This window comes from Hemiscyllium ocellatum, chromosome 21 (genome assembly GCF_020745735.1).
Source record: "Hemiscyllium ocellatum isolate sHemOce1 chromosome 21, sHemOce1.pat.X.cur, whole genome shotgun sequence".
Taxonomy (NCBI): domain Eukaryota; kingdom Metazoa; phylum Chordata; class Chondrichthyes; order Orectolobiformes; family Hemiscylliidae; genus Hemiscyllium; species Hemiscyllium ocellatum.
The window spans coordinates 59026067-59053824 of NC_083421.1; the positions used below are offsets into that span (position 1 = coordinate 59026067).

At 40.7% G+C, this 27758-nt stretch overlaps 1 protein-coding gene across 2 annotated transcripts in view; it reads right to left on the reverse strand.

Moving 5' to 3' along the window:
* The window catches only part of lhx3 (LIM homeobox 3), a 159985-nt gene that overhangs the window by 125206 nt on the left and 7021 nt on the right, over positions 1-27758 (reverse strand). For both annotated transcript variants that reach the window (XM_060841545.1, XM_060841546.1), the window contains exons 2-6: positions 12102-12202; positions 8147-8195; positions 4888-4993; positions 3676-3766; positions 999-1144 (exon numbers count right to left, since the gene is read on the reverse strand). In XM_060841545.1, the coding sequence (XP_060697528.1) occupies positions 999-1144; positions 3676-3766; positions 4888-4993; positions 8147-8195; positions 12102-12202 (493 nt within the window). The remainder of the gene's footprint in view (positions 1-998; positions 1145-3675; positions 3767-4887; positions 4994-8146; positions 8196-12101; positions 12203-27758) is intronic.

The following is a 27758-nucleotide window of genomic DNA, read 5'->3' on the forward strand; positions in this document are numbered from 1 at the left end:
TAACCTCAGCCCAAACTACCTCAGTGGTAGAGACCTCAAACATGATCTCAGCTGCTGTAATACTACCCTTGATTAACAATGTCACACATCCACCTCCCCACCTTTTACCATCTTCTCTGTTCTTGCTGAAATATCTAAATCCTGGAATCCACAAAAACCATTCCTGTCCCTCCTCTAGCCATGTCTCCAAAATGGCCACAACTCAAAACTCCAGGTACCAATCCGTGCTGCAAGTTCACCCACCTTATTCTGGATGTTCCTGGCATTGAAATAGACATTTCAAACCAACATCTTGATTGCCGGTGCCCTCTTGTGACCTTGTAAACCTACCCCTGACCTCACTGCTGTCAGGGTCCTTGGTCTTTTCCAGTATATCAGTGGATTCATCTGTTTGGCAATATCATGTGGAGTCAACAAAATAACTGAAGACTTTCTCCTGAAATGCTGCAAATCTTGAGTGAATTTTGTCATCTCCTCAGTCCTCCTGGCTCAAGTTGGCTGAAAATACTTCAGCCATTTCCTTCAAGCTCACATGCTGGGCTTTGCATCATAGAGGTTATTTGTAGTGCGCCTCCTCCTATGACATGCTTAATTCCCCAACACAGCTGGACTCCTTTTAGCTGGTCTTTTGTTTCTAAGATTGCTTTACTCAGTCTATAGCATACATATCATGAGGTAGATTTTTTTTATTTTTAAACAATTGTTTTTTAAGTGGCTTGATACAGTTATCATAGGATCCCTACAGCGTGGAAACAGGCCATTGAATAGCTTGCTGGCCATCCAAGAGTCAAATTGCCATGCATCTGGAGTAACATATGGGAACAACTAAGGATAATACATATCTTTCACTACAAAGGGTATTAATAAACTAGATGTGTTTTTATGTCAATCAGATAGTTTCATGGTCAACATTACTGATATTAATTTCATATTTATTTAGTTAAAGATGGTGAAGGGTTCTTGATGCATTGTTCTGCAAAAAGCGGTCATACACTTACATGTAAATTAATCCATGGGAGCCATTAGGGTAAAACAAGTAGCAAGACGGCACTGAATGGATACCAAGTTTTTCCATTAACTTTTTGTCTGTATCCAACACTCGTTTCACAATAATATTTTCATACTGCATCAAATCAAGTATCACCTGTGAGAAAACAGACTTAACATATTATACCATAACAATTAAAATACATCAATATCATTATAAGCTATTACAATCATCAGCTTGTTTCGAAGTAAATACTGCTCTGATTACTTTTCATAAACAGAGTTTGGTTTTAATAGCTCACCCAAAAAACAGCCCTTCAAGGGCTTTCCTTGCCTGTATGTTGAGGGTGTTCCCTTCCTTCTTCCTGCTTAGTGCTGGTGCAACTGCCTGTCTGATGGTCAGCAATGGCAGGAGAAGAAAAAGAAAAAACTATCCCTCCAAGAAAAACTGGACCAGTTCACAATAAAAATCAACACAGACAACTCAGAAGCTTGGATTACAAACCTATTGGAATGGCCACTAACAGACCACAGAAAAAGCCATTCTAGTGAGAGGGATGAACTACAACTACAGAGATGCGGACAAAAAGGACTTCTTAGCAGCATTAGAATCAACCCAGAAAGACAATGGACTCACAGAAGAAACCCATCAGACAGACAGGTGCACCAACACTCAGCAGCAAGGAAAAGGGAACACCCTCATCACACAGGAAAGCCCTAGAAGGACTCAGAAAAGGCAGAAACATTGTAATCCTACCTGCAGACAAAGGGTGCATGACTGTCATCCAAAACAGAACATAGTACGTCGAAAAAAGGCGAACTCACTGCTCGCAGCTACCAACACTTACCAACAACTGGTGATGGACCCGACTCCACAGCGAGAAAACCGTCTCACAGATACATTGAAGAAGCTTTATAAATCAGGCCAAGTTAATAAGATCTCCAAAAAATTAAACCTGATGGATCCGATACACTCTACTTCTACGGATTACCTAGGTTAACAAACCAGGGGCCCCTCTTAGAGCACATGGACATACACATTAGCAAAGGAACTCCACGAGAAACTGAAACACCGAGAAGACTCGTGCCACTCCATGCGCTCCACCCAAGAATTTTTGAAGATCAAAGACACCAAGATATAAAAGGACAAAATATGTTGTTCTCCTTTGTAGTAACAACCCTATTCACATCAATTAACATCAGCCTGGCCAAAGAAACACTGACTGCATGACTAGACAAACCAAGGACACAAATATCAGACAGCACCAACTTCATCAGCAAGAACAATATCCTCAGGCTAGTAGACCTGCACCTTACTACCCACTTCACCTTCAGTGACACAACCTACAAACAAATCAACAGAGCACGCACGGGATCACCAATAACAGGCTCCTTAGCAGAAGCAATAATGCAGAGACTCAAACGAACGGCCCTCCCCACGATCCAACCCGAATTTTGAGTCCACTACGTGGATGACACCTTTGTCATAACAAAAATGGAACAAATTAGAGGAAACCTACAAGATCATCCTCCTCCTCCTTACTGGTTCACACATGAGAACAGACTCCCTTTCCTTGATGTCACAGTGGAACGAACAGTTAACAGAGAACTGCAGACCAGCATCTACAATAAAGCAACACACAGATCAAATACTCAACTAGAGAAGCAATCACCTCAAAACCCACAAATGGAGCTGCATCAGGACATTTAAACTAGCCACAAAACACTGCAGCACCCAAGAACGAGAAGAAAAATACCGATACAGCACATTTGAGAACAACGGGTACCTGATAAACACAGTCCACCGATTCTTAAATAACAAACCCAAACAAGTAGACACAACATGCCCAGAAACTCTAGCCACACTACCAATACATCAAAGGCATCTTGGAAATGACCACCAGACAACACCGACCCTTTGGCATCATGGTAGCCCAAAAACCTACTAACACACAAACAGCAACTGATGAACCCAAAAGGACCCTATACCAACAACCAGCAAAATGAATGTAATTTACAAAATTTAAGGACTGTAACCACCACATTGGACAGACAGGCAGAAAACTAGCCACCAGGATACACAAACTCCAACTGGCCACCAAAAGACATGACCCACTATCACTAATATCCTTACATGAAGACTAAGGAGGATACCACTTCGACTGGGACAACACATCCATCCTGGGACAGGCTTAACAGAGACATGCACAGAAATTCCTTGAGGCCTGGCATTGAAACTTGAACTCCATCAATAAACACATTGATTTAGACCCCACTTACCAACCTCAAAAAAAAAACCGGAAATGATATCACCCACCTTAAGAGACCAAATCTCACAAACAGAAAGCGGAACAGAACGCCAACACTTCACTGGAGGCGCAATGATGTGACCTAGCATGGTGATGAAATGTGTAAAAACAAACCTGCCAGCTCAGACAGCAAACTTACAATCTGAACCTCAACCTGAACTACAAACCTTCTCAAAATTCACACTGACTTATTTCCATTTTAAACCAACTCCAAGTACTGTTTTGTTTCCATTTTAGCCAAAGTAAAACAAAAAATTCAAACAAAGACAGAAAACCTTTAGATTTGTTGGTGGTACGTCTGTGAGGTAGATAGGACAATCAGAAGGTAGAGTACAGCATATAATTATGGATACAATAGGTCGGCAAAACTCAAACTCACCTCCCGACCAACATAGGAAAATTCTTTTTCGAATATAACAGCTGTATAGTGCTTCTGGTGTTTTCCCAACAAAGATAGAACAGAGCTAGAGCTGAAATAAAAAGGAAAATGTTTTGAAGGCCATTAACCTTTCAGAAAACGACATTTCACTCAGCAAATGTACAAGGTATCTGCTATGGCTATATCAATTTCAAAATGCACACCGGATTTGGCTTCAAATTTTTAAAATGAAATGAAATTAATGTTCTGGACTATGGCAAAGTAAAAGACAATACATTTTGGAACGTTTAGCTTTTGGTGCCATGTCAGCACAATGTGGTGAAAGTGCACAACTTTATAGCCAAATGTTTTAGTTATTTTTCCCATCATCTCAGTGCAGATTTTTGCTTGTTTACAACAGGAGTAAACCAATAACCATGTACTTCATCCAAATCACCATTGCTCTCAATAATGCATTTTGTCAGGCAAATTGATTGTTGAGCAGACAGTAAAACCAAAATCTTTTCTTCACCTTCTTGACATATCACATTACAAGGTCTTGAGCAACATAAATTTGGATCGGGAACACTGGACAATACATTCCCTCAGTATATCATGGGATCAAAGGTCAATTACAATGGTTTGAATTTTCATCAAACTCAGCAGGAACAGTGAATTGAACTCAGGATATTCTTGCCTGTACATCCAGGTACTAAAACCAGGAATGCTCCAAAACTCATGACGATCAGCCAATTCTCTGCAATTTATAGAGATTGGGAGGAAAAGTGATCTACTTAGTGACATTACACATTTAACAAACAAATCTATACACTGAAAATGGAGGAGGAGATAGTCACCAGGGACATGCTTTTCCATTTTCCATAAACTGGTGCAAAAGGATCAGAGGTGGGCTGGGAGTAGCGCAGAGTGTAGAGCAAGTAGATAAAATGTCCCAGACTCAAATAGAAAACAAAAAGGAGAAACTACACAAGCACTCAAAAATTAGTAACTTACTACAAAATTAACTCAAGGTCTAACTGCTCAATGCCACAAGAGTGCAAAAAACTGCAATGTCTCTCAAAAGCCACAGGTCACACAGCATGTTTTGCAGACAGTTGGAGCCTCATTATTGTTACTACAACACTTAAAAAAGGTGATTGAAATGTGCAAGAACAGTTCCATTTTAAATTGTTCTAAATGGAGTCACAGGGGAAAAACATTCAACAACTGTACCTTGCAGTGCTCAGTACTGGACAAGCAGGCGGCTTGTTTGTACTAGTGTGATTTTGCAGAAAGTCGACCATGATTTGTCGAATAGTTTCTAACTCTCTGTTTGGTCCTGAAAAACAAATGATCCTATGATACGATTTTGAAATTTAAAAAAAAAACTAGACAAGGTTCATGAAATTGTGATCTTTGGCCTTCAGAAGATCAAATAACAAAAGCCCCACACTTGAACAGGTTTTGTCAGCCACAGCAATTATATACTGAGAACTAGTTTTCAAATCCTAAACCATTATTGAAAGGTGGGAGAATTAGAAGTCAAAGAGTGAATGACCTTACTCAGTTTAAAGAAGTGTTGAAATATGATAATGAAATAATAAGCTTGATTTCACAGTAAATAAAGAAATAGAGTCATCGAGTCATAGAGGCGTACAGCATGGAAATACACCGTTCGGTCGAACCTGTCCAAGATATCCAAATATCCCAATCCAATGTAGTCCCACCCTCCAGCACCTGGCCCATATCCTGCAAACCTTTCCTATTCATATACCCATCCAAATGCCTCTTCAATTTTGCAATTGTACCAGCCTCCACCAATTTCTCTGGCATTCCATATACATACCACCCTCTGCGTGAAAAGGTTGTCCCTTAGGTCTCTTTTATATCTTTCCCCTCTCAGCCTAAACCTATATCCTCTAGTTCTGGACTCCCCAACCCCAGGGAAAAGACTTTGCCTAGTTATTCTATCCATGCCCCTCAATTTTGTAAACCTCTATAAGGTCACCCCTCAGCCTCCAATGCTCCACGGAAAAAAGCCACAGCCTGTTCAGCCTCTCCCTGTAGCTCAGATCCTCCAACCCAAGCAACATCTTTGTAAATCTTTTCTGAACCCTTTCAAGTTTCAAAACATCTTTCCGATAGAAAGGAGACCAGAATTGCACGCAATATTCCAAGTGGTCTAACCAATGTCCTGTACAGCTGCAACATGACCTCCCAACTCCTGTACTCAATACTCTGACCAATAAAAGAAAGCATATCAAACGCCTTCTTCACTATCCTGTCTACCTGCGACTCCACTTTCAAGGAGCTATGAACCTGCACGCCAAGGTCTCTGTGTTCAGCAACACTCCCTCGGACCTTCCCATTAAGCGTATAAGTCCTGCTACGATTTGCTTTCCCAAAATGCAGCATCTCACACTTATCTGAATTAAACTCCACCTGCCACCTCTCAGCCCATTGGCCCGTCTGGTCATGATCTTGTTGTAATCTGAGGTAACCCTCTTCGCTGTCCACTACACCTCCAATTTTGGTGTCAACTGCAAACTTATTAACCGTACCTCTTATGCTTGCATCCAAATCATTTATGTAAATGACAAAAAGTAGAGGTCCCAGCACCAATCCTTGTGGCACTCGACTGGTCACAGGCCTCCAGTCTGAAAAACAACCCTCCACCACCCACCCTGTGTCTTCTACCTTTGAGCCAGTTCTGTATCCAAATGGCTAGTTCTCCCTGTATTCTGTGAGATTTAACCTTGCTAACCAGTCTCCCATGAGAACCTTGTTGAACGCCTTACTTAAGTCCGTATAGATTATATCTACCACTCTGCCCTCATCAATCCTCTGGAATTGAGACAAATAAATATTTTTAGTGTCAATTAAAACATAACTGACTTAGAAAGGTTGTGAATAGAAGGCTTTAGTCAAAAAAAGACGGCCTTTATCACTTTCATCTTTAAAATGTAGAAGAACAGTAGAAAGTTTTGGTAATGTGCATATTTACAGTCAGGAGTGAATTAATGATTTGACTAGATAATACAGTCGTCATTCATACAATCCTAAATATGATTGTACAATAGTCATATACATTCATTTGGAATGCAAATTAGAACGAACACTTAAATAATAAGTGGGTAAGAGTAATTATTTTATTGGAAAACCACTATCTGTATGAACAGCATACAAACATTGATTTGTAACGAATCAGAGAGTGTTGAGAGACATCTTTGATAGGTACATCTTTTATGCATGCATGAATAAATGCTTAGGCAGAGAAACCAAAGTCTCGTTTGGTCTTTAAAGGTTCAAAAGGTTAAAAGCTTGCCTGATTATTTAAAATTTTATGCTACATTGCCTCTATCTACTAATAGGGAAGCTTTCAACTCCTTTGGAGACAACATTAGTGAATTACTGTATTGCTTAATAGTTAACGGGAGGCGATAGGTTATGGCAATGTCATTGGACTAATAATCCTTAACCACAGGCAAATGTTCTGAGCAGATGGGTTCAAATTCCATCACAGATGGTGAAAATGAGAAATTTTTTTAAAAACTTGATTTACAAAGATTATGGTGACAACCTAACCAGTGTCGACTGCCATAAAAAACATGTGCTTCACTCATGTCTTTTGTGGGAGTGTGCATCAAGTGATGCACCTTTTGTATACAACATATTCAGGAACAACAAGTACCTGATCATCACAATTCGCTAATTCCTGCCTAACAGACCTAAACAGGAAGACCGGCATCTCCAAATCTTTAACAGGAAGACAATTTCCTGCCCAGAGACTCTAGCCACCCTGCCATACAAAGACATCTCAGAGCTGATGATCAGACTACTCTGGTCCCTAATCATCATGGTAGCCCAAAAACCTATCACCACACTCAACCAGCTCCTGATCAATTTAAAAGAAACCCGTACCAACAACCAGCAGAACCAATGTCACACACAAAATACACAAAAGGACTGCAACAAACATTATATTGGCCAAACAAGCAGAAAACTCGCCACCAGGATACATGTGCACCAAACAGCCACCAAAAGACATGACCAATCACTCGTGTCCATATACACAGACAAAGAAGGACGCCAGTTCGACTGGGAAAATACATTCAACCTGGGACAGGTTAAGACATGCACTGAAATTCCTCGAGGCCTGGCATTCAAACTGGAACTCCATTAATAAACACATCGATTTGGACTCCATTTACCAACCTCTGAGAAACAGAACCGGAAATGATATCACCTACCACAAGCCAAAACAAATAAATAGCAAGCATGGCAAAACTGCAACACATCCCTGGAGACTCATTGATGTTACCTAGCACGGTGATGGAATGTCTCAGAACAAATCTACCAGCTCAGCGAGCAAATTTACAACCTGAGCTACAAACCTTCTCCAAAATCTCAAATGAATTACAATGCTGAATTAACAGAACTTCATTTTGCACAAATTTCCACGTTTTGCAGTAAAGCTTGGTGTGGACTGTACCTTTGTAATTTTCTCCTGTTGTGAACTGGGTTGCAAGTGCTTTGAAGTACTGAAAAGGGAAAAACAATAAAAATTAATAATGTTACAACAGCCTTCTAGTGACAGTTACTAGAGTTGATAGAAATGAAATGGCTCTCCAAAAGCAATTAAAATTTATATTTTAGCTCCAGGAAGCAGAAGCCTATTGTGAAAATGAAAACAAAAATATGGCATAAGAAAGAAACAATCATTCCATTTGATCTAAAATTAGATCAAAAGCTGCAGTTTTGCCCACTCCCAGACACAATAGCTGTTAATGTACACTTTGATCTAGAGCACAGTGTTCTAAACGAATTTGGTCCAGTAGCCAGACAAGTCATACCACAATCTGAAACACAAGATGCAGCATACCTTATCATGGGAAAGTGAGATTGTAACTGAGCCCTGAGTTAATGTTTGACAAAGCAAATCAGAGAAGTTGGCTACCTGACCTATTGGGACCATACCACAAAAAAAAAACCTGATTGAATTGTGGCCTTAGTTACAAACCTTCCTGCCACACTCATACCCTTGCAGATAAATTCTTGAAAAACATGAGAAATTGTTGGCATCATTACTATAAGTATAATTTGACAGATGACACAATCAATGGATCAGTGCACTGTGTGAAAATGAAATGTCAAGGAGATATTGCAAAAAGGTAAATGACAAGATGTAGTAACAGAGTTAGGTCAGCGAGTCTCCTATGCTGTTCAATGAAATCATGGCAGACCTGAAACCTCAACTCCACTTTTTCTGCATAACCCTTAAGTCCCAATGATGAAAATTCTGCTCTTTCAGCCTTGAACGACAGTCTCGCTCAGCCTATTCAACCATACAGTCAGAAATGGGGATATTTGCTAGGGGTGCAGAACATTTGGCATCATTTGTGACTTTTCAGAATAAAAGTAGGTCATGCCCATGTACAAAACTAAGACTTTTAGGTTTAGGTTGAAAAGAGGCAAGCAATATACCCACCAATCTCCAACAAGTGAGAATCTAACCAACTCCCCCAAATATGCAATGGCATTTCCATTGTTCAAACTCCCACTAGCAACAGTTGGGAATTACCACTGACTGAATTTGACTCACCAAATACAAGTCCTGAAGAAGGGTTACACCTCAAATGTTGCCCTCACTACCTCCTTACGCTGCCTGGCTTGCTGTGTTCTTCAAGCTTCCTGTTTGTCCACCAAACAAATACTGTGGCTACAAAAGCAGGTCATAGGCTAGGTATCTTCTTGTGAACAATTCAGGTCTCTCTGAAGCTCGTCCACCAACCCCAAAGTCCATGCCACAAGATTGTTGGAATACTCCCGCAATTGATGACTGCAGATCCAACAATACACAAGATAGATAGAGACCATCCAGGACAAAGTAGCCTGCATGAGTTTACCCACTACAATTAATTTTTAGTCCTTCCTGTTATTCTACAACTGCAGTGGAGTTACAAAATACAATGTAACAACTTACCAAGGCTCCTTTGCCAGTTTTGTCTAAACATATTAAAAGTCAAGGATTGCAGATACTTCGGAACACCATGACCTGCAAGTTCATCTCTAAGCAATACATACTGACCTGGAACTGCATTGTCATTTCTCCAAAGTCACTAGAACATGAAAAGGGCTGACAATCAAATAACCAAACTTTTCTCATGGCTATGTTAGAACCCTTACTGATTTTTCATTATTTTTATCTTATTCTTATAACAATTTTGTTTGGAGCTGTGAACTAAAATGATTTTTGGACTGTGGATAATAGCTGGTGTTTTCTAACAATAGACCAAACAGCTTCTTTGTTTATTTGTGAGGCCAGGCCTGGAAGTTGATTGAAGGTTGGTTCTTGATCAAAAAGATTCCACAGATGCTTCCTCACCAAGGAAGAGTATTAGGTTTAAACAGATAGCACAAGTTGGGTGTGAACAAGGTCTAATTCCACGACCACAATTTCCCCTCCTTTGTGATCAACAATGAGAAGCCTTCCAGCACATCTCCTTAACTGGCCGTACTTCTGCCCTTGAACCAAACTCCTCCAACTGCAACAAGGATAGAACACCACCTCCCCAATCACCCTCACCTTCCACCCCACTAATATCCAGATGCACCCCATTATCCTCAGCAATTTCCTCCAACTACAATCAGATCCCACTAAAGACAGATTTCCCGACCCACCGCTATCTGCGTTCCGCAGAGACCATTCCCTCAGACTCTCTTGTTAGGTCCTCACACCCCAAGAAATTAACCTCCATATCCTTCCCTTGCTGCTGCGTGAAGTGTAAAACCTGCACCCACACGATCAAAGCCCCAAAGGATCTATTTACATCCGACCAAGATTTTCCTCCACATCCACCCATCTCATCTATTGTGACCGTTGATCTCGACGTGGTCTCCTCTACATCAGAGAGGCAGAACGTCAACTCATGGAGGGTTTTAGGGAACATCTCAAGGACACATGCATTCAACAACTCCATTGCTCTGTGGCTGACCACTTCACCTCCCCCCACCACTCCACCAAGGGCATGCAAGCCTGGGCCTCCTCCACTGCCGAATCCAAGCCACCTGACAACTGGAGGACGAAAGACTCACCTTCTGCCTTGAGACCCTTCAACTGCATGGCAATGTTGACATCACTAGTATCCAAATCTCCCATCCCATGCCACCCCACCCGACCTGTCCCACTGCCTATCTTCCTTCCCAACTACCTGCTCCACCCTCCCACTGACCTATTACAATCACCCACCTATCACCTTCCCAGTTACCTCCCCACCAACTCCACCCTCCTAATTATCTGTCAGCTCCCTTCCCTCCCCCACGTTTCCATTGAAGAGCTTCTGCTGGAAACACTGACTCTCCTGCTCCTTACCTGACCTGCTGTACTTTTCCAGTGCTACACTTTTCAACTGTTAACAATGTCAACCAGGTGAAAGATGCTGAATGTTAACCGGGACCTCATGATCTGTTTGTCAGGGAGTGGTCAGAGTTGGAATTGGGTTTTCAACTGTTTTTGGAGAAAATAAATCTGTCTGTAGACGGGAGAGCACTGATATTTCAAATTTTCCTGCCTAACCTCCCTTATCAGCTCTTGGAAGCTGAGGGAATGAAGCATCAAATTATCACTACTGTCTTTATCATAGTGAGCTGAAAGGATTACCCTGATAGTTTTCAGGGAACTAATCAAGAAATCATCGATGCCTGTCTAACAATCCATCATGAAAACCAAATAAGTGATCTGGCCACTTGTGTTATTTTCAACGTTTAATCCCTTAAGTTTGTTTGCCTGCATTGTTTGAATGGGGCAGAAAACAGAGGATTTGTAGATTTATAGCACTGATCAACTAAGTTACTTTGTTACTTAATTTCAATGTGTTAAACAAAGTTACTATATTACAGACACAAACTGGTGTATGGAATTTATTGTAAGCAAAAACTGGGATTGGTTATTCAAAACAATGGCTAGGAAATTGATGGTCAATTTTGAACTCCTTTGAAGGTTGTAATTTTACTGTGTTTCAAATAGAGGTATTGGTTTGGCTGCCTGTCTCGGTTTTTTAACAATAGGCAAGTATAACAACTGAGAGGGTGACTATCCCTTGTGCATCGTATGTCATATGCTCTGCTTTCTAACTTCCATTTAACTTCATCAAACCTGTGGGAAGCTAACAAAATACCACACAGCCAACAGTAATTCAATACTACATATTGTTGGGGACTATCACATTTATACAAAACCAGAACTTGTTAACTTTGTAAGGCATGACAGTAGAATTGTGAAATAGGTTCAAAACCTATGCTGCAGGAGTTAATTTGCACTCCCATACATGGGGGCATCAGGCATCAACTTTCTACAAAATACATGGCACATTGATGGAATTGAGTACAACATTAGAAAAGCCGAGGGAATGATTCTCTTCAAAAGCCTGTTTCAGCGATGTTCTTACCCTAAAAGTTGGATAGAAGTGAATGCCATACTCTGCACAAATGGCAAAATTCTTCTCATCGGCACAGTCCATCACACCTATTCGGATTGCTAATTCCCACTCTGAAATAGCAAAGTTCAAAGTATTACGTCCAGGATATGAAGCTAGCAATCATCTTTTTTTTGTATGCAATAAGATTTCAGTTAGTCATAACTAATTTAAAACCCTATCCCTCTTCAGCTGGTCAGGTGCATAGAGCTCTGCTCTCAAGCCAAAGCTCAGAATGCATGCAGGAACTGTTAATGAAAAAGATTCAAATGCAAGCTTATTGAAATTCACAATATGGTCAGAGATATAGCAACCTATGTAGACGACCATTTGATGTGCCTGCCTTATGTATATGTGATTCTACCTTACAATTGTCAACATAGCTCATGAATGTGTCATTGCTCAACTGAACAGTTTTAAATATTGATTTCAAAACAGTTGTGTAAACCAGCAAGGCAAGAATTCGGCACAAAGTAATCCTTTGGAATATGCCCAGGTAAATGCCAAAAATACAGGCAATGGTGGAAATGGCAGGTTTAATATCTATTGAATGAGATAATAGATGTTCATGCTCTTTAAGGCAGTTTGTGTGTTTTTCCTTTGTTGCGTGTACTAATTATTCTTGTTGGGGACTACAGAAACTCACTTCAGGCACCCAGAGTGTGATTGGGTGGTTCTTGCCAAATACATTAATGGCTTATCTTCCATTTAAACAGATTTTTAAAAAATGTAGTATAATATACATCAACATGTGTCCCCTCTTCTGAGACATGGATGCAAAGTGTAGGTGGTAGAAAATATGACTGTTAAAATGCAGCTAAAAACTTGACACTACTGGATACAGAATCTGGTGAAAGTAAAATAACCCCAACAGGTGAAAGATTACCAAAACAAATGTCAAAATATCCATTATAGATGAATGGTCAAACAGATAGCAACATTTCTTCTTCCACAATATCTGTACTGTCAGAAAAGTAAATCAAAATGTCAAGCAACACAATATCTGTATAATCTAATACATCACTTCAATTTTAAAAAATGATTCCAAAATTACAAAACCCATAGAATGATTATCCCCAACATTCCTGCAATCTAAGCTGCCTTTCAACATACAGCAAATGGATACACATTTGTTGCAGTTGGGGATACACTTGGTCTTAGATTTGAACAAAATAACTGGTTAGAACTCGGAGTTTTGAGAAGATTCGTAGCCCAGGTTGAGGTTCTGGATGTAGGTTTGCTCGTTGAGCTGGAAGGTTCATGTCCAGATGTTTCGTCACCCTACCAGGTAACATCTTCAGTGGGCCTCTGGACGAAGCACTGTCGATAATTCCTGCTTTCTACTTTTATGTTTGGATTTCTTTAGGTTGGTGACATCATTTCCTGCGGTAACTACATTTCCAGTTCGTTTTCTCGGGTGAGGGGGGGGGGAAGCAGCGGGGCAGGGAGAGATGGGGTCTAACATAATGTGTTTGTTGATAGAGTTCAGGTTCAAACTCCTTAATTGAAAATTCAGCTAAAATTCCAAATTTCCCAATGGGAATGGATTCTTGAATAAATTCCAGAATTTGGATTTCACGAAGATTTTAGTAGGCTAACCCGTATTTGCCAAGTTGTGTTAAAAGCAGAGGCAAATATATTACTTCACCCACCTTCTGAAAGAGAGAAAAGAAAAAAAAATTCAGTAAGAGCTTTGGTAGCTAACAGATTTGTCAGTTGGATTGCATGGAGATGGGTTTATAGGTTCTAGACAATGGGAAGTTTTGTATAGAGCATTAAATTTTTTATCATATTAGAGTAAAGGCCAATCATATGATAATGGCTTGGTAGTAAAAGTATTAAGATGAAACACTTTTACACATTGGTGCAAGTGACAAAAGTGATCATCAAATTGATCGCCTCACTAGGTAGTGACTAGAATCTACATAACTGAATGAACCATCTAGATCACTCAAAACAGAATTATTTGTTTCAATCTATATCTAACAAAATAAGGAGATTACAGTGGATAATGAGCAAGTGAACATTTAAACAGGAGGATGTGTGTGATTTTTATAGGTTGTGTTAATGAGTTATATCAAAAAATAGTACTGAAAAATAATTTAGTCCAATTAGCATTAGGAATGCTACTGCTCATAATATGCAGCATCAGTATTAAGAATATCAAAGGCAGGCATCAATATATCTTCTAGGAGAAAGTGAGGACTGCAGATGCTGGAGATCAGAGCTGAAAATCTATTGCTGGAAAAGCGCAGGTCAGACAGCATCCAAGGAACAGGAGAGTCAACGTTTAGGGCATGAGCCCTTCTTCAGGAATGAGGAAAGTGTGCCAATTAGGCTAAGATACAAGGTAGGGAGGAGGGACTTGGGGGAAGAGCGTTGGAAATGCGATAGGTGGAAGGAGGTTAAGGTGAGGGTGATAGGCTGGAGTGGGGGTGGGGGCGGAGAAGTCAGGAAGATGATTGCAGGTTAGGAAGGCAGTGCTGAGTTCGAGGGATTTGATGTAGACAACAAGGTGGGGGGGGGGGGGGGGAAGGGAAATGAGGAAACTGGAGAAATCTGAGTTCATCCCTTGTGGTTGGAGGATTCCTAGTCGGAAGATGAGGCGCTCTTCCTCCAGCCGTCGTGTTGCTATGGTCTGGCAATGGAGGAATCCAAGGACCTGCATGTCCTTGGTGGAGTGGGAGGGGGAGTTGAAGTGTTGAGCCACGGGGTGGTTGGATTGGTTGGTTCGGGTGTCCCAGTGGTGTTCTCTGAAACGTTTCGCAAGTAGGTGGCCTGTCTCCCCAATATAGAGGAGGCCACATCGAGTGCAGCGGATGCAGTAAATGATGTGTGTGGAGGTGTAGGTGAGTTTGTGGTGGATATGGAAGGATCCCTTGGGGCCTTGGAGGGAAGTATGGGAGGAGGTGTGGGCGCAGGTTTTGCATTTCCTGCGGTTGCAGGGGAAGGTGCCGGCAGTGGAGGTTGGACTGGTGGGGGTGTGTGGACCTGACAAGGGAGTCACGGAGGGAGTGGTCTTTTCAGAACGCTGATAGGGGTGGGGAGGGAAATATATCCCTGGTGGTGGGGTCTGTTTGAAGGTGGCAGAAATGATGATGGATGGTGTGATGTATATGGAGGTTGGTGGGGTGGGAGGTGGGGACCAGTGGGGTTCTGTCCTGGTGGCAATTGGAGGGGCGGGGCTCAAGGGGAAAGGAGCAGGAAGTGGAGGAGATGCGGTGGAGAGCATTGTCGATCACGTCTAGGGGGAAATTGCAGTCTTTGAAGATGGAGGCCATCTGGTTTGTTCGGTATTGGAACTGGTCCTCCTGGGAGCAGATGCGGCGGAGACGAAGGAATTGGGAATATGGGATGGCATTTTTACAGGGGGCAGGGTGGGAGGAGGTGTAGTCTAGGTAGATGTGGGAGTCGGTCAGTTTATAGTAAGTGTCCGTGTTGATTCGGTCGCCCGAGATAGAAATGGAGGTGTCTAGGAAGGGGAGGGAGGAGTCTGAGACTGTCCAGGTAAATTTGAGGTCGGGGTGGAAGGTGTTGGTAAAGTGGATGAATTGTTCAACCTCCTCATGGAGCACGAGGCAGCGCCGATACAGTCATCGATACCCCACACCTCCTCCCTTACTTCCCTCCAAGGCCCCAAGGGATCTTTCCATATCCACCACAAATTCACCTACACCGCCACACACATCATTTACTGCATCCACTGCACCCGATGTGGCCTTCTCTATATTGGGGAGACAGGCCGCCTACTTGCGGAATGTTTCAGAGAACATCCAGACCAACCACCCTGTGGCTCAACACTTCAACTTCCCCTCCCATTCCACCAAGGACATGCAGGTCCTTGGACTCCTCCATCGCCAGACCATAGCAACATGACAGCTGGAGGAAGGGCACCTCATCTTCTGCCTAGGAACCCTCCAACCACAATGGATAAACTCTGATTTCTCCAGTTTCCTCATTTCCCCTCCCCCCACTTTGTCTCAGTCCCAACTCTCCAACTCAGCACCACCTTCCTAAGCTGCAATCTTCCTCCTGACCTATCCGCCCTCACCCCCACTCCGGCCTATCACCCTCACCTTAACCTCCTTCCACCTATCGCATTTCCAACGCTCCTCCCCCCAAGTCCCTCCTCCCTATCTTTTATCTTAGCTTGCTTGGCACACTCTCCTCATTCCTGAAGGGCTCATGCCCGAAACGTCAATTCTCCAGCTCCTTGGATGCTGCCTGACCTGCTGCGCGTTTCCAGCAACACATTTTCAGAGGCATCAATAAATGTCAGTTTCATTATACAGATAAAAGGTGCTTGCACAACTGGAATTACTTAATATATCCTTACAATAATCCTCAAACTATAGGAAGGGGTAGAATTATTTAAAATACTTAATTGAAAGCACGTAATATTTTCACCCAAGACCTGGGCAGATAAATTAAAGGATGAGAAACATAGTTGCTATTTCAAATTGATTTCTGCAAGGACATGCTGGACCATAAAGCAACAATTTAATTTCAATTGGATAAAGAACATAGGCGGAAGAAAAAGGATATGGTTCAAAGATTTGGGTATACTGGACCTTTGAGCTGGCGCAAGGTGAATTCTTTATTGCAGGTCACTTGTGTAGTAACTGCCATGACCCAGTATTACAAAAGCTATGGAATGGCTATTCCCAAAATTCCTGTGATCTGAGCTGCCTTTCACCATAGAGTAAGTGGAATCACATTTATTGCAGATGACTCTACACTGGCTTTTGTGGTTGGGTTTTAAGAAAATAACTGGTCAGAACTCTTTAGTAATGATGGTGTTTAGTTGTTGAGCAGGAACATGGCCTCATGAGAAATTAGATCTTTCTTAATTGTGATGCTGCACATTATGAACTGTTGCATTTCTGATGCGAATTGAACTTCATTATTTTCCAGCAGTATCTCTGATATTAACTGCAATGGCAATCAAGAGTCTGATTTCAGTTCCTTAGGCAATTAATCACAAATGGAGGGTTAGGGTCAGAGTTGGAATTGTTCCAAATTCGGGATATTTTGCTTATAGGTACAACATACCATGCTGTTGGATTACCACCAAAAAAAAAAGGAAAGGATGATTCTATTCTTCCAGTAAAAAAAATCATGGCTCAAGGACAAGGCAAAAAAAAAGACACAAAAGTTTCAAGGTATAGAGTGCAATGACAGCTTTGGGGGAATAAAATCAGATCCAATGGGATTACGTAACTAATATTACAGTGCACAACTTCAATCAGCTATCTTCCCAGAAGATTATTATTATTAGAGTAGCTATTTGGAGCAGAGCAGTGAGCAGAACGTTACACAACTACTGATACTACCCTACTTAAGCTAACTCGCATGTAACTGTTTTTAATACAGTTACACAAAAAAGCGCCAATTAAGCCGACATTATAACATTTCAAAATGCCTTCTTCATTGGCTGTAAAATCCTTTGGGACACCCCAAGATCATGGAAGACGTGTGAAGAGACCACATTCCAAATATATGGTATTGATGGAGGAATATGAAGTTCTAAGTTACTTTTCAGTAAAACCTAAAGCAGTATATACATTTTGAAAAACAGGGACAAAACCAGCTCACAAGCACAACATTGTTAACTCTACAGGTTATGAAATAGCCAACACAAATTAGATAGGGTAAAAACAATGACTGCAGATGCTGGAAACCAGATTCCGGATCAGTGGTGTTGGAAGAGCACAGCATTTCAGGAAGCATCCAACGAGCAGCCTGAACTGCTGTGCTCTTCCAGCACCACTGATCCAGAACACAAATTAGATGCACACCAAAAACTGTATCCAACATATTCTTGCTTCTACATGAGCACGTACTTTTTAAATTTCTCTAAGTAAAACAGCCAAAGTAGTGCTTGGTTTAAAGACTCTTTGTTAGATGCTGTAACTTGAATAAACAAGGTGGACAAATGTAATTACTGCCCAACTCAAGTTTAAAATGACAATTCAAAGATAATACCGCAGACATTTGACATTCTTCAACAAATATAGGTGAATGATTAGAGTGGTCCACTTACTTAGCAAATTAACATTTTCTATGAAACTATTTCAATGCACAGGAACCTGTGTAATTTTGTATTGTTAGACTCATTTCAGATTTGTTTTGAACCAACTGTCTCTCTGACTGTGGGTTTGAAGGTAACGTTATGATTATACTTGATGATATCCTTACTTTTAAAAATTCTATCAGTAACAATTAATGTCTGAATTTGATTCTCTCAACAGAAACAAGCTACCTTTTCCTTTGAAATTTTAGTTTTATTATGCTTTTCATCTAACCATGCTTAAAACTCCAAGCTTAAATTGTTAATCTTTTTTTCCCTGTATCAAAGCTCTCACGTGAAATATGTACTAAAAAAAAAGTTTCACCCGGATGTTTATAACATCTGGCAACATCACAGTGCAGCCAAGAATTGAGAATAATATCACCAGAAAAGGTGAAAAATGTGACTAGCTTTGTACCTTTGGGGTGGAAGCAAATTGGACTCAGGAAACCCAGTCAAACACCCATGCGTCTCGTTGAAGTTGAGAGAAATAAAATCAGAAGATGCAACTGATCTTAATAGTTTCAGATACAGAGTTATGTTTATACTACTTCAGGTTCCAAGTGTAATAGGCTTGAAAGCTGATCGTAGTTTAATTTAGGTGAACTGATCAAGATCCTGTAATGAAAGCAACAAAAATATGACACCGTCATCTTTGAAGAATCATGAGATTCTGGAAGAGTCCCAGATTGGACAACTGCCAATGTAATACTTCATTTTAAAAAATGGATACTATAGGCCAGTTAGCTTAACACCTGTTACTGGGAGAAAACATAAGTCTTTTTTAAAAAAGGATGTAATAGCAGAGCGCATTTACAAGCATGTAGTATGATCAATTTGAATTGGTTTGGCTTCATGAAGGGGACTTAAACCAGAGACTTGCTAATTCTGAAGAAGTAACAAGCAGGATAAATTGAACAGCGATAGAGTACATTTGAATTTTCAAAATTTATTTGATAAGGTACACACATGAGGTTACTTAAGATCATAGCCCATGGTATGTCAGCATGGATACGGGATTAATTCATAGAAGACAGTTGGAATAAGGGGGAGGACATTTTCAGAATGGCAACTATGACTAGTGGTCAGGGTTTAATACTGAGCCACAGTTTTTAAACAATACATATTAATGACTTGGATGAGAAAAATAAATGGACTCTCGCCAAGTTTGTGGATGACGAAGATAGATGGAAAGGCAAGTGCTGAGGATGATACAAAAGACAGAGACAGATTAAGCAAGTGGGCAAAAACTTGGCAGATGGAATGTAACATGGGAAGTGAGAGGTCATACAGTTTGGCAGGAATCAGAGGGGAGTTGATTGTTTAAACTCAAAGACTGCAGAAAACTACAGGAGAGGAATTTGAGACACTCCAACCATGAAACACAAAAAGCTGAGTTCAGTGGGTAACAGGGAAGACAAATGGAATGTTAGTCTTTGTCTCAAAGGGAATGGAATATTATAGTAGGGAGGTTTTATCAAAACTGCACAAGACACTGGACAGACCACAGCTAGAATACTATCAACAGTTCTAGCCTCCTTACTCAAGTAAAGATATATAGTCACAGGTGGCAGTCCAGACAAAACTCATGAGGCTGACATCTGGTATGGAAGCACTGTCTTCTGAGAGGTTGAGTAGATTGGGCCTGTACCCATTGGAACATATTAGAATGAGACGGAACCCTATTGATACACAGAGTATTTTGGGGAAATTAAGGGTAGATGCAAAAGGTTATTTCACAGTTGAGAAACATCTAGGACCAGAGGACTCCCCTCACAATAAGGGATTGCACATTTAAGACACAGATGAGGAAGAATTTCTTCTCTCAGAAGATAATGAATCAGTGGAATGCTTTACCACAGAGAGCTGTTGAGACTGTCATAAAGTGTACTCAATGTTGAGACAGATTATTAATCAAAGGAATCAGGGGTTATGGGGCAAAAGGTAAAAAAGTTAAATTAAGAATTAGTAAATCAGCCAAGATCTCATTGAATGACGAAGCTGGCTCAATGTTCTCAAATAGTGACCTGCTCTTACAGGTAACTCCCGATAACGCGCATTTATTAAACGCGATTTGGTTGTAATGAGATTTGTAAATTGTGGAGTTTTTTTTGCTGTTCATGGTTACATGATTCCATCCCCGGCACTAGCTGAAACAGAAAAATCCAGCCCCAGCATCCTCTGTCTGCAAAATACAAACTGTGTTCAGTTAAAACAGGAATGCACACCTTGAAACTGGGAATTGTATCCATATTTAGAAGGAACTTTATTTCAAACCGGGTGACAAACCTGAGGACTGGACTTCCACGACAACATCACGTGCTCAATTGGCTTGCGCGCTCTCTGATGAACTTCATGAAAAGGTACAGTGCCGTAGTCAGGTGATTTTAGTGTTGCAGTGTTAACTGTACTGTATTATTTAATTAAAATAAATTATTTAAATACTTAGACTGTCCTATTGTTTGTGTTAGGCTAACTACTATTCTTGTTTCAACTTTTACTGATATTTTTTGTGGTTCACCCCAAACTTGCTTTTCCCACAGGCCCCATTATTTATGTTGTGCGCTTTAAGTTATTCTCTTTGATCTACTTAGTACAACGAGTCCAGTATTCTACTCATCTTGTGTCCAGCTGTAACTAAATTGATTAATTTACCTTCAGATTTAAAGGCCGTGTGAGAAGGTGCTGTCTGCGTCTGTGAGGTTTGGCAGCTGGCATTGAAAACAACTTATTCTTGAAGTTGCTCAGGTCCCAAGTTTCTCTGATTCTAGCTTGAAAAAGCAATTGGTAAAAACAAGCAGCAATAAACCTTAATCACCACAGAGTTGCCCCTTGGGGAAACTTTTCCAGTAAAGAGCAGATCGAATATAACTAATTAGTGCATATATCCCCCAGTCATCAACAGTTGCAGGAGAAGACTGACAGCAATCATACACAATTAAGAGAAGGTTCTTCTACACTACAATACTTAAAGCAGCAGCAGTTTCACAAGACTAGCCTGTTGCTCTTGGGTAGTGGCAAAATGAATAATATAGAAAATAAAAACTATTCAAATAAAGACAGTGAATCAGCTAACTACCCATGAGACCCACAATTAAATGGATCTTACTATTTCACGCAAAGGGGTCAGCTAGTTTATATTTTTCTCACTACAGTAGGTAGTGAGAATACTTTTGCCATTGGGTCTGCTAGACCAAGATGCCCAATATCTGTTAAGGTGCCAAGACTACAATTACAAAAGCTTAACAATAAATCTCCAAACTTCAGAAAAAAAGTTATAGCCTCCTTGCAATATCTGCACAGAAGATCTAGTCTGCAATGATAACATGGGAATTACCACCTGTTGACGCCAACTGACATCTTTCCTAATGCATGTTATTGGAATAAGGTCAGATTGAAATCAATGCCCTCTATGAGAACAGATATATCATAGAAGAAGAACACAGACCATGAAATTGAAAAAAAACAGAAAAGCAAGACACATGCATTTCACAACTGTTACTTTTATTGTCTTCCAAAGAAATGGGAGACAAAGCAGCCTGGAAATTTCCGCTGCAATTGTAGATCACACTGCCAAAAAAAAATTCAGCTTATTCTACACTGCCCAGTGATACAATGCAGTCTTGTTCTGAAAAACTTATTCGATGAGTGCCCTTGGGCGAAGCACATTCTGCCAACTTCAAGGTTATCAACTTCTGAATTGCTCTTATGTCCATAGTACGGGCTGTGTGTTTATCAGCCAAAAAGCTGATAACATTCAGGCAGCACATTTACCTCATGTTTGTTTTGGAATCAGCTTTTTCCGATTGCTGTGGTTATTTTTACCTCAAGGTCACTAATCCACTCGCTCAATAAATCTTCAACGAATCTATACAATTTGACCTAATTTGGAAACAGAGATTAAGTAGATAGGAGAAAAATAAATCCACATGTAAAATGAATCTAAGATTCTTCCAGATGTCATTTCACATCTTAAAACCTGACTCCATAAAGACATGCATGCTAATGACCCTATGCCAATATAGACGCATGCTGCCAGAAAAATGTACAAGTTTGAGATTGAAGAGTGGAACCTTAATACTGCACAAAATGAGGCAGGTTCTTGTTAAAGCTTTCATCAATTTGAAGCATTCAAAAGAGGCAAACATATTTGCCCTTTGCATTGCAGTCCAGTAACTCAAAACAGGCACCAGCCCCAATTACAAGTCTTCAGCAGCAGATGGACATCAATTCAGAGTGAACACAAAGGCAACAGTTTCTGCATTAATACAGTGGAATGAAAAGCTTGGGTTCAGGGCAACTGGCTTCCCAGCACTCGCCTGCTTCCACCTGCTTGTTCCCACAAGCGTAATGAATAGGGGGAACTGTTATGCTAATAGAAATAGGGCATCACCCAACAATGTGAGCTGTGGCCATAATAAATCCCCATTTCGATGGGCAGCAAGATTTTTAAATTCTAGCACTCTTAGCCACAGACAAAGCAGTTTTAGGCATAGGTGGGGAAGATTAGATAAGGGAGCAAACAAAAGTGACACAGAATATGCAGGTAAAGTAGTAAATTCCTAGAATTTTCTGAAGATATATTGTAATTAAACTACAATGGTCAAGATGGCATTAAAAAGGTTTCATTCCCCAAGTGAGTAATGGCTAGATTTACATTAAATTTCAGACAAATAATTAACAACGTAATAATATGCAATACTTTTGTATATATTTTTCATATCAATTTATAGGAAAGCACGAGGTAGTTGGTTAACTCGCTGAGCTGTTGGGTGATCATGCAAACGTTTCATTACCATACCGGGTAACATCATCAGTGTGACTTCTGTGAAGCATTGTTGTTCCGTCCCACTTGGTTTGTATGGGGTCTGATCTGTTCAGGCGAGTGTCACTGCCATGTCTTCTCTGCAACAGTTTGTACACTGGGTGTGTGTTTACGGATGGTGTTTTTGGTTGAAAACCAGGATTCCAAAGAACTTTCTTGTGCATCTCTGGTTGGCCTATCCTGGAATGGTCAAATTGATGGCCTTCTTGGTTCACATGTATGGAGATGAAGGAAAGTGGATCATGTCGTTTAGTTGCCAGTTGGTGTTCTTGAAATCATATGGCTAGTTTTCGACCTGTTTGTCCAACTTAATGCTTGCTGCAGTTCTTGCAAGGGATTTTATATAGGACCAATTTGGTATATGTTGCAAGAATGGAAGCTACTAAGCTAGCTCTGCTAAGTAGCTGGCATAGTGTGGCTGTAGGCTGATGTACCATCATAATACCTAGGTGGTTGTAACTGCCTGAGTTAATTCTGATATGTTCTTCACATAAGGTAGGGTGGCCAGTGTACTGGAAGATAGTGTCTTCTTGGCGTTGTCTGTTGGACAGGCATCAGTGAACAAAGCTGATGAGCCAACTGCTGTTAACAAAGACTGTGCGAGAGATCCTCTTCTTCTTTGCACAGATCTGATGGATTGCAGTGTGTCATGGTTCTTCTGACTCGTGTCTTGACACAGCTCCATTTGTGAATGTTGAGGTGGGTGCTGTTGCAATTGAGGATCTGGTCCGTGTGGGTGGGTTTCCCATATGGTCATCTGTTCCACCAGGACATCTACGAATGGAAGGTGGTTGTTCTCTTCCTCCATGGTAAACTTGATTCCAGTGAGTATACTGTTGATAAGGAGGTGTGTTTGACGGCGACAAATGTGTCACCCAAGTATCAATTGTTTCGGTTGGATCAGGGGAACGACTCTGTTTTCAAGTCTCAGCATGACTGCTTCTGCTATTAGTCCAGAGATGGGAGTAGCCAATGGTGTGCCATTAATCTGTGAGTAAACCTTATAGGAAAGCATTTAATTGATACAGGAAATAGCAATGGGACATTTGCCTATTGGATGCATCGCCACTTAACATGTTCATGGCTGATCTTCTACCTCTACGCCATACTCCCATCTCGCCTTACATACCTTGATAAATTTTATCTCAAAAACCAGAGCAATTTACACTACTCAATATTTGCTTTTCATATTTTTAAGATATGCACTTTTACCAAATCTATGAACACAACTTAGGAGCAGGATAGACGATTTAGTCCTTTAGAGTCTGCTGCGTCATTTAATAACTCTAGCCTCGGGTAACTGTCTGTGTGGAGTTTGCACATTCTGCACATACTCCGGTTTCCTCCCATAGTCGAGGAATGTACAGGTTAGGTGGATTGGCCATGGTAAATTGCCATGGTTTTTAGGTATGTGTAGGTTATGTGCATTGTTCAGGGGTAAATATAAGATAACAGGGTTGGGGAATTGGTCTGGGCGGGTTACTCTTTGGAGACTAGGTGTGGACTTGTTGGGCCAAACAGCCTGCTTCCACATTATAGGGATTCTATCCTATTCCATTCTAAAATATGGTTACTCTGGCTGTGGTGTCAACTCCACTTGCCTGACTGGTCCCCTTAGTCTGAAATTCCTTGTCTATCAAAAAGGTGTATCCAACTCAGGTTTGAATAAATTTAATGACCCAATGCTTGTCATTTTCTGGGCAGAGAATTTCACAGACTAATAAACCCATGAAAAACATGCTCATCTGTCAAACAGAAGATGTTTCATTTTTAAATTGTATTGCCTAGTTTTAATTTCTCACAAATGGAAACATCTTTTCAGAATCCATCCTGTCAAATCCTCAAACATGATATTTCTAGAAGATCACCTCTCACTCTAAACTCCAACTCAAAATAATCATTTCAATTATACAGAAAGTATAACTGTACTTGTCATTCAATGGCTTTCTCATCACTAATTACCCCAATATCAACATCCTGGAGGGTTACCATTGACCAGAAACTCAACTGGACTCACCATACAAATGCAGTGGCTACAACAGTAGGTCAGAGGCTAGTAACACTGGACACCATTCAGGACAAGGCACCCACTTAATTGGCACTACATGTATAAGCATCCATTCCCTCCACCACTGACCCTTGTTAGCAGCAGTGTGCACCATCTTTTATATGCACTGAAATTCACCAACGATCTTGAGCCAGCACTTTCTAAACCTACTTTCACCTCCAAGTACAAGAGCAGTAGATACACGGGAACAGTACCACCTGCAAGCTCCTAGTCATCCTGACTTGGAAATATCTAGTAATCTCACTGTCACTAGATCAATAACATGGAATTCCAACCCTAAAGGTATTGTGGGTCTACCTACAGCACATGGACTGCAGCATTCAAGAAAGCAGCTCACCACCATCTTCTGCAAGGCAACTAGGGACTGGCAATAAATGCTAGTCCGCCAGTAGAGCATATGCCCCACAGGTGAATTAAAAAATGTTGAATTCAAAGCAGTTTGAGGAAAACAGTTTTAGTTCCTAAAAAGGTAATGGGTACAAGCAATGTTTTAGGCAGAACATCAGAAACGTATCTGCATGGGACACTTTTAGGCATGTTCAATTTTTTTGTTTTCATTTGACATTGACAGGGTTTTTGAACATTCAAATGCCAGTAACTTTCTCACATGCTCACACAACATATACTCAGTTATCAAACTGATGTCCAATTGGTAACAGCATCTGTTCAGAGAACATTTCAAGTCCAGTGCATCTTTCTTCAGAAAGAGATTGTTCTGAAGGGTCACTTGACCCAAAATGTTAGTGCTGCTTTCTTTCCACAGATAGCCAGACTTGTTGAGTTTCTCCAGCAATTTCATTTTTGCTTCAGATCTCCAGCATCCAATGTTCTACTTCCTTTTAGTGATTTTAACAGAATAGCTGTTAATATTTAATGGACAATTAACAATTATCAGGACAATTAACAAGACAAAACTCATTTTGAATCCAACAGTATGTGGTGTAAGCACACTATTTGTCCACACTGGTAATGAAATGTAAAACAAACTCAATTTATGTGCAAATGCCTTTTTGTTAGGGAATGGGAAAATCCTAGCAAATCAAAGACTACAGACAAAACTCCAGGATAAAACATTTTCTTAGCAGGTCTGGCAGTGTCTGTGGAAGGAGAAGTAATGTTTCAGAAGAAGGGTCTCTGGACCAGAAACATTGCCTCTACCTTCTGTACACACATGCTGCCAGACCTCCAGCATCTGCAGTTCTTTTTGTTTATTAAAAAAAATTCTTGATCTGCAAGAGCCCCAGACAGAAGGGGCAATTTCAACCCAATTACAACGCTACTCGAAAGAGACCACGATAAAGAATGTTGGAACGTGACAATGAAATCCACTCCTTTGAAGTTGTAGTTGACATTAGATCATTGGTTTTTGGATACAAAGCCTGGTTGTTTATTTACAGGGCACAGTGACTTCAAACACATTTCTTGGTCACACCACACTTATAAAAAGGTACTTTCTACTGAGAAATTTGCATTAACAGTGTGTCAGGAAATGGACTCTGGATGCCACTGAGACTGCATAGTTTTATGTTTGTCAATGTGTTTCACAATCTTCATTGGAGAGGTGGGAGGTGGGAGGGAGAGAAGATTACAAAAAGACAAAAAGTGGTGGTATGAAATCCAAATGATCAAACATCCAAACTGGGACTTGTAATTAGTTTTAGGGGTTCCATGAAGATTGAATATCATAAAAGTATATTTCATCCGTCATAATTGGGGTTAAAGTGATGTTATTTAATGAATAATGAAGTATTTCAACTCCAAGCCCTCTGTTTGTAACCAAGTTAATTTAAAAATATATTCACTTTAGGCAAAGCCAATATAGTTTGTAAATTTGTCATTCCCAGAAAGGTGGTCAGCCATCATCTTAAACTGTTGAAACCCACAGAATTTTGGAACATTTACAGTACTGTAGGATATAGAGTTCCAGGATTCCGTCTCAGCTTTGAGACGGTTCAGAGTTCAAGGCGACATGCGACTTTGAGAGCACTTGAAGGTCATGTATCCATGCACCTGCTGTCATTGGCCTTCTGAGCCAGTCCATCCCAGATTTCTTCCCACTGTAATCCCACTGCAAGATATGTCCCTCAGTAAGATCTACACATGGTGGTGAGGAGAGCAGGGGTGATGAGAGGTGCGGATAAATTGGAGCACATCAGACCAGCAGTACAGCTGTTAGCAACTCAGTGACAGCTCCACAGTGGCCATAGCTGCCTTGGAGCTCAAGACCACACCAGCGTTTCTGACCACACTTCAGCAAGTCCAGTCTAGGTCAGACATTTAGAGGCTGTATTAAAGCATCTAGAGCAAGTTGCCACAGTGCATTTTGTAAATTGAACACATGCCAACCATGAACTGCCAGTGGTTGATAGTGCCAATCAAACAAACAGCTGTTTTGTTATGTACTACACTGACCATCTTCAGTGCATTCAGTGTGGTATGAAACAGTCCATTAGCATGGTACTGGAAAAGCAAAGCAGATCAGCCAGCATCCCAGGAGCAGGAAAATTGACATATCGGGCAAAAGCCTTTCATCAGGAATCAGATACAGTCCATGCCAATTTTGATTGGTTAGATTGCGTTAAGACTTGAGGGAATCAGAAATAGTGTCATTTATCACAAATCAAATCAACTTCGAGATACAGTGGGTGCAGAGGTGGTTAAGGTTGA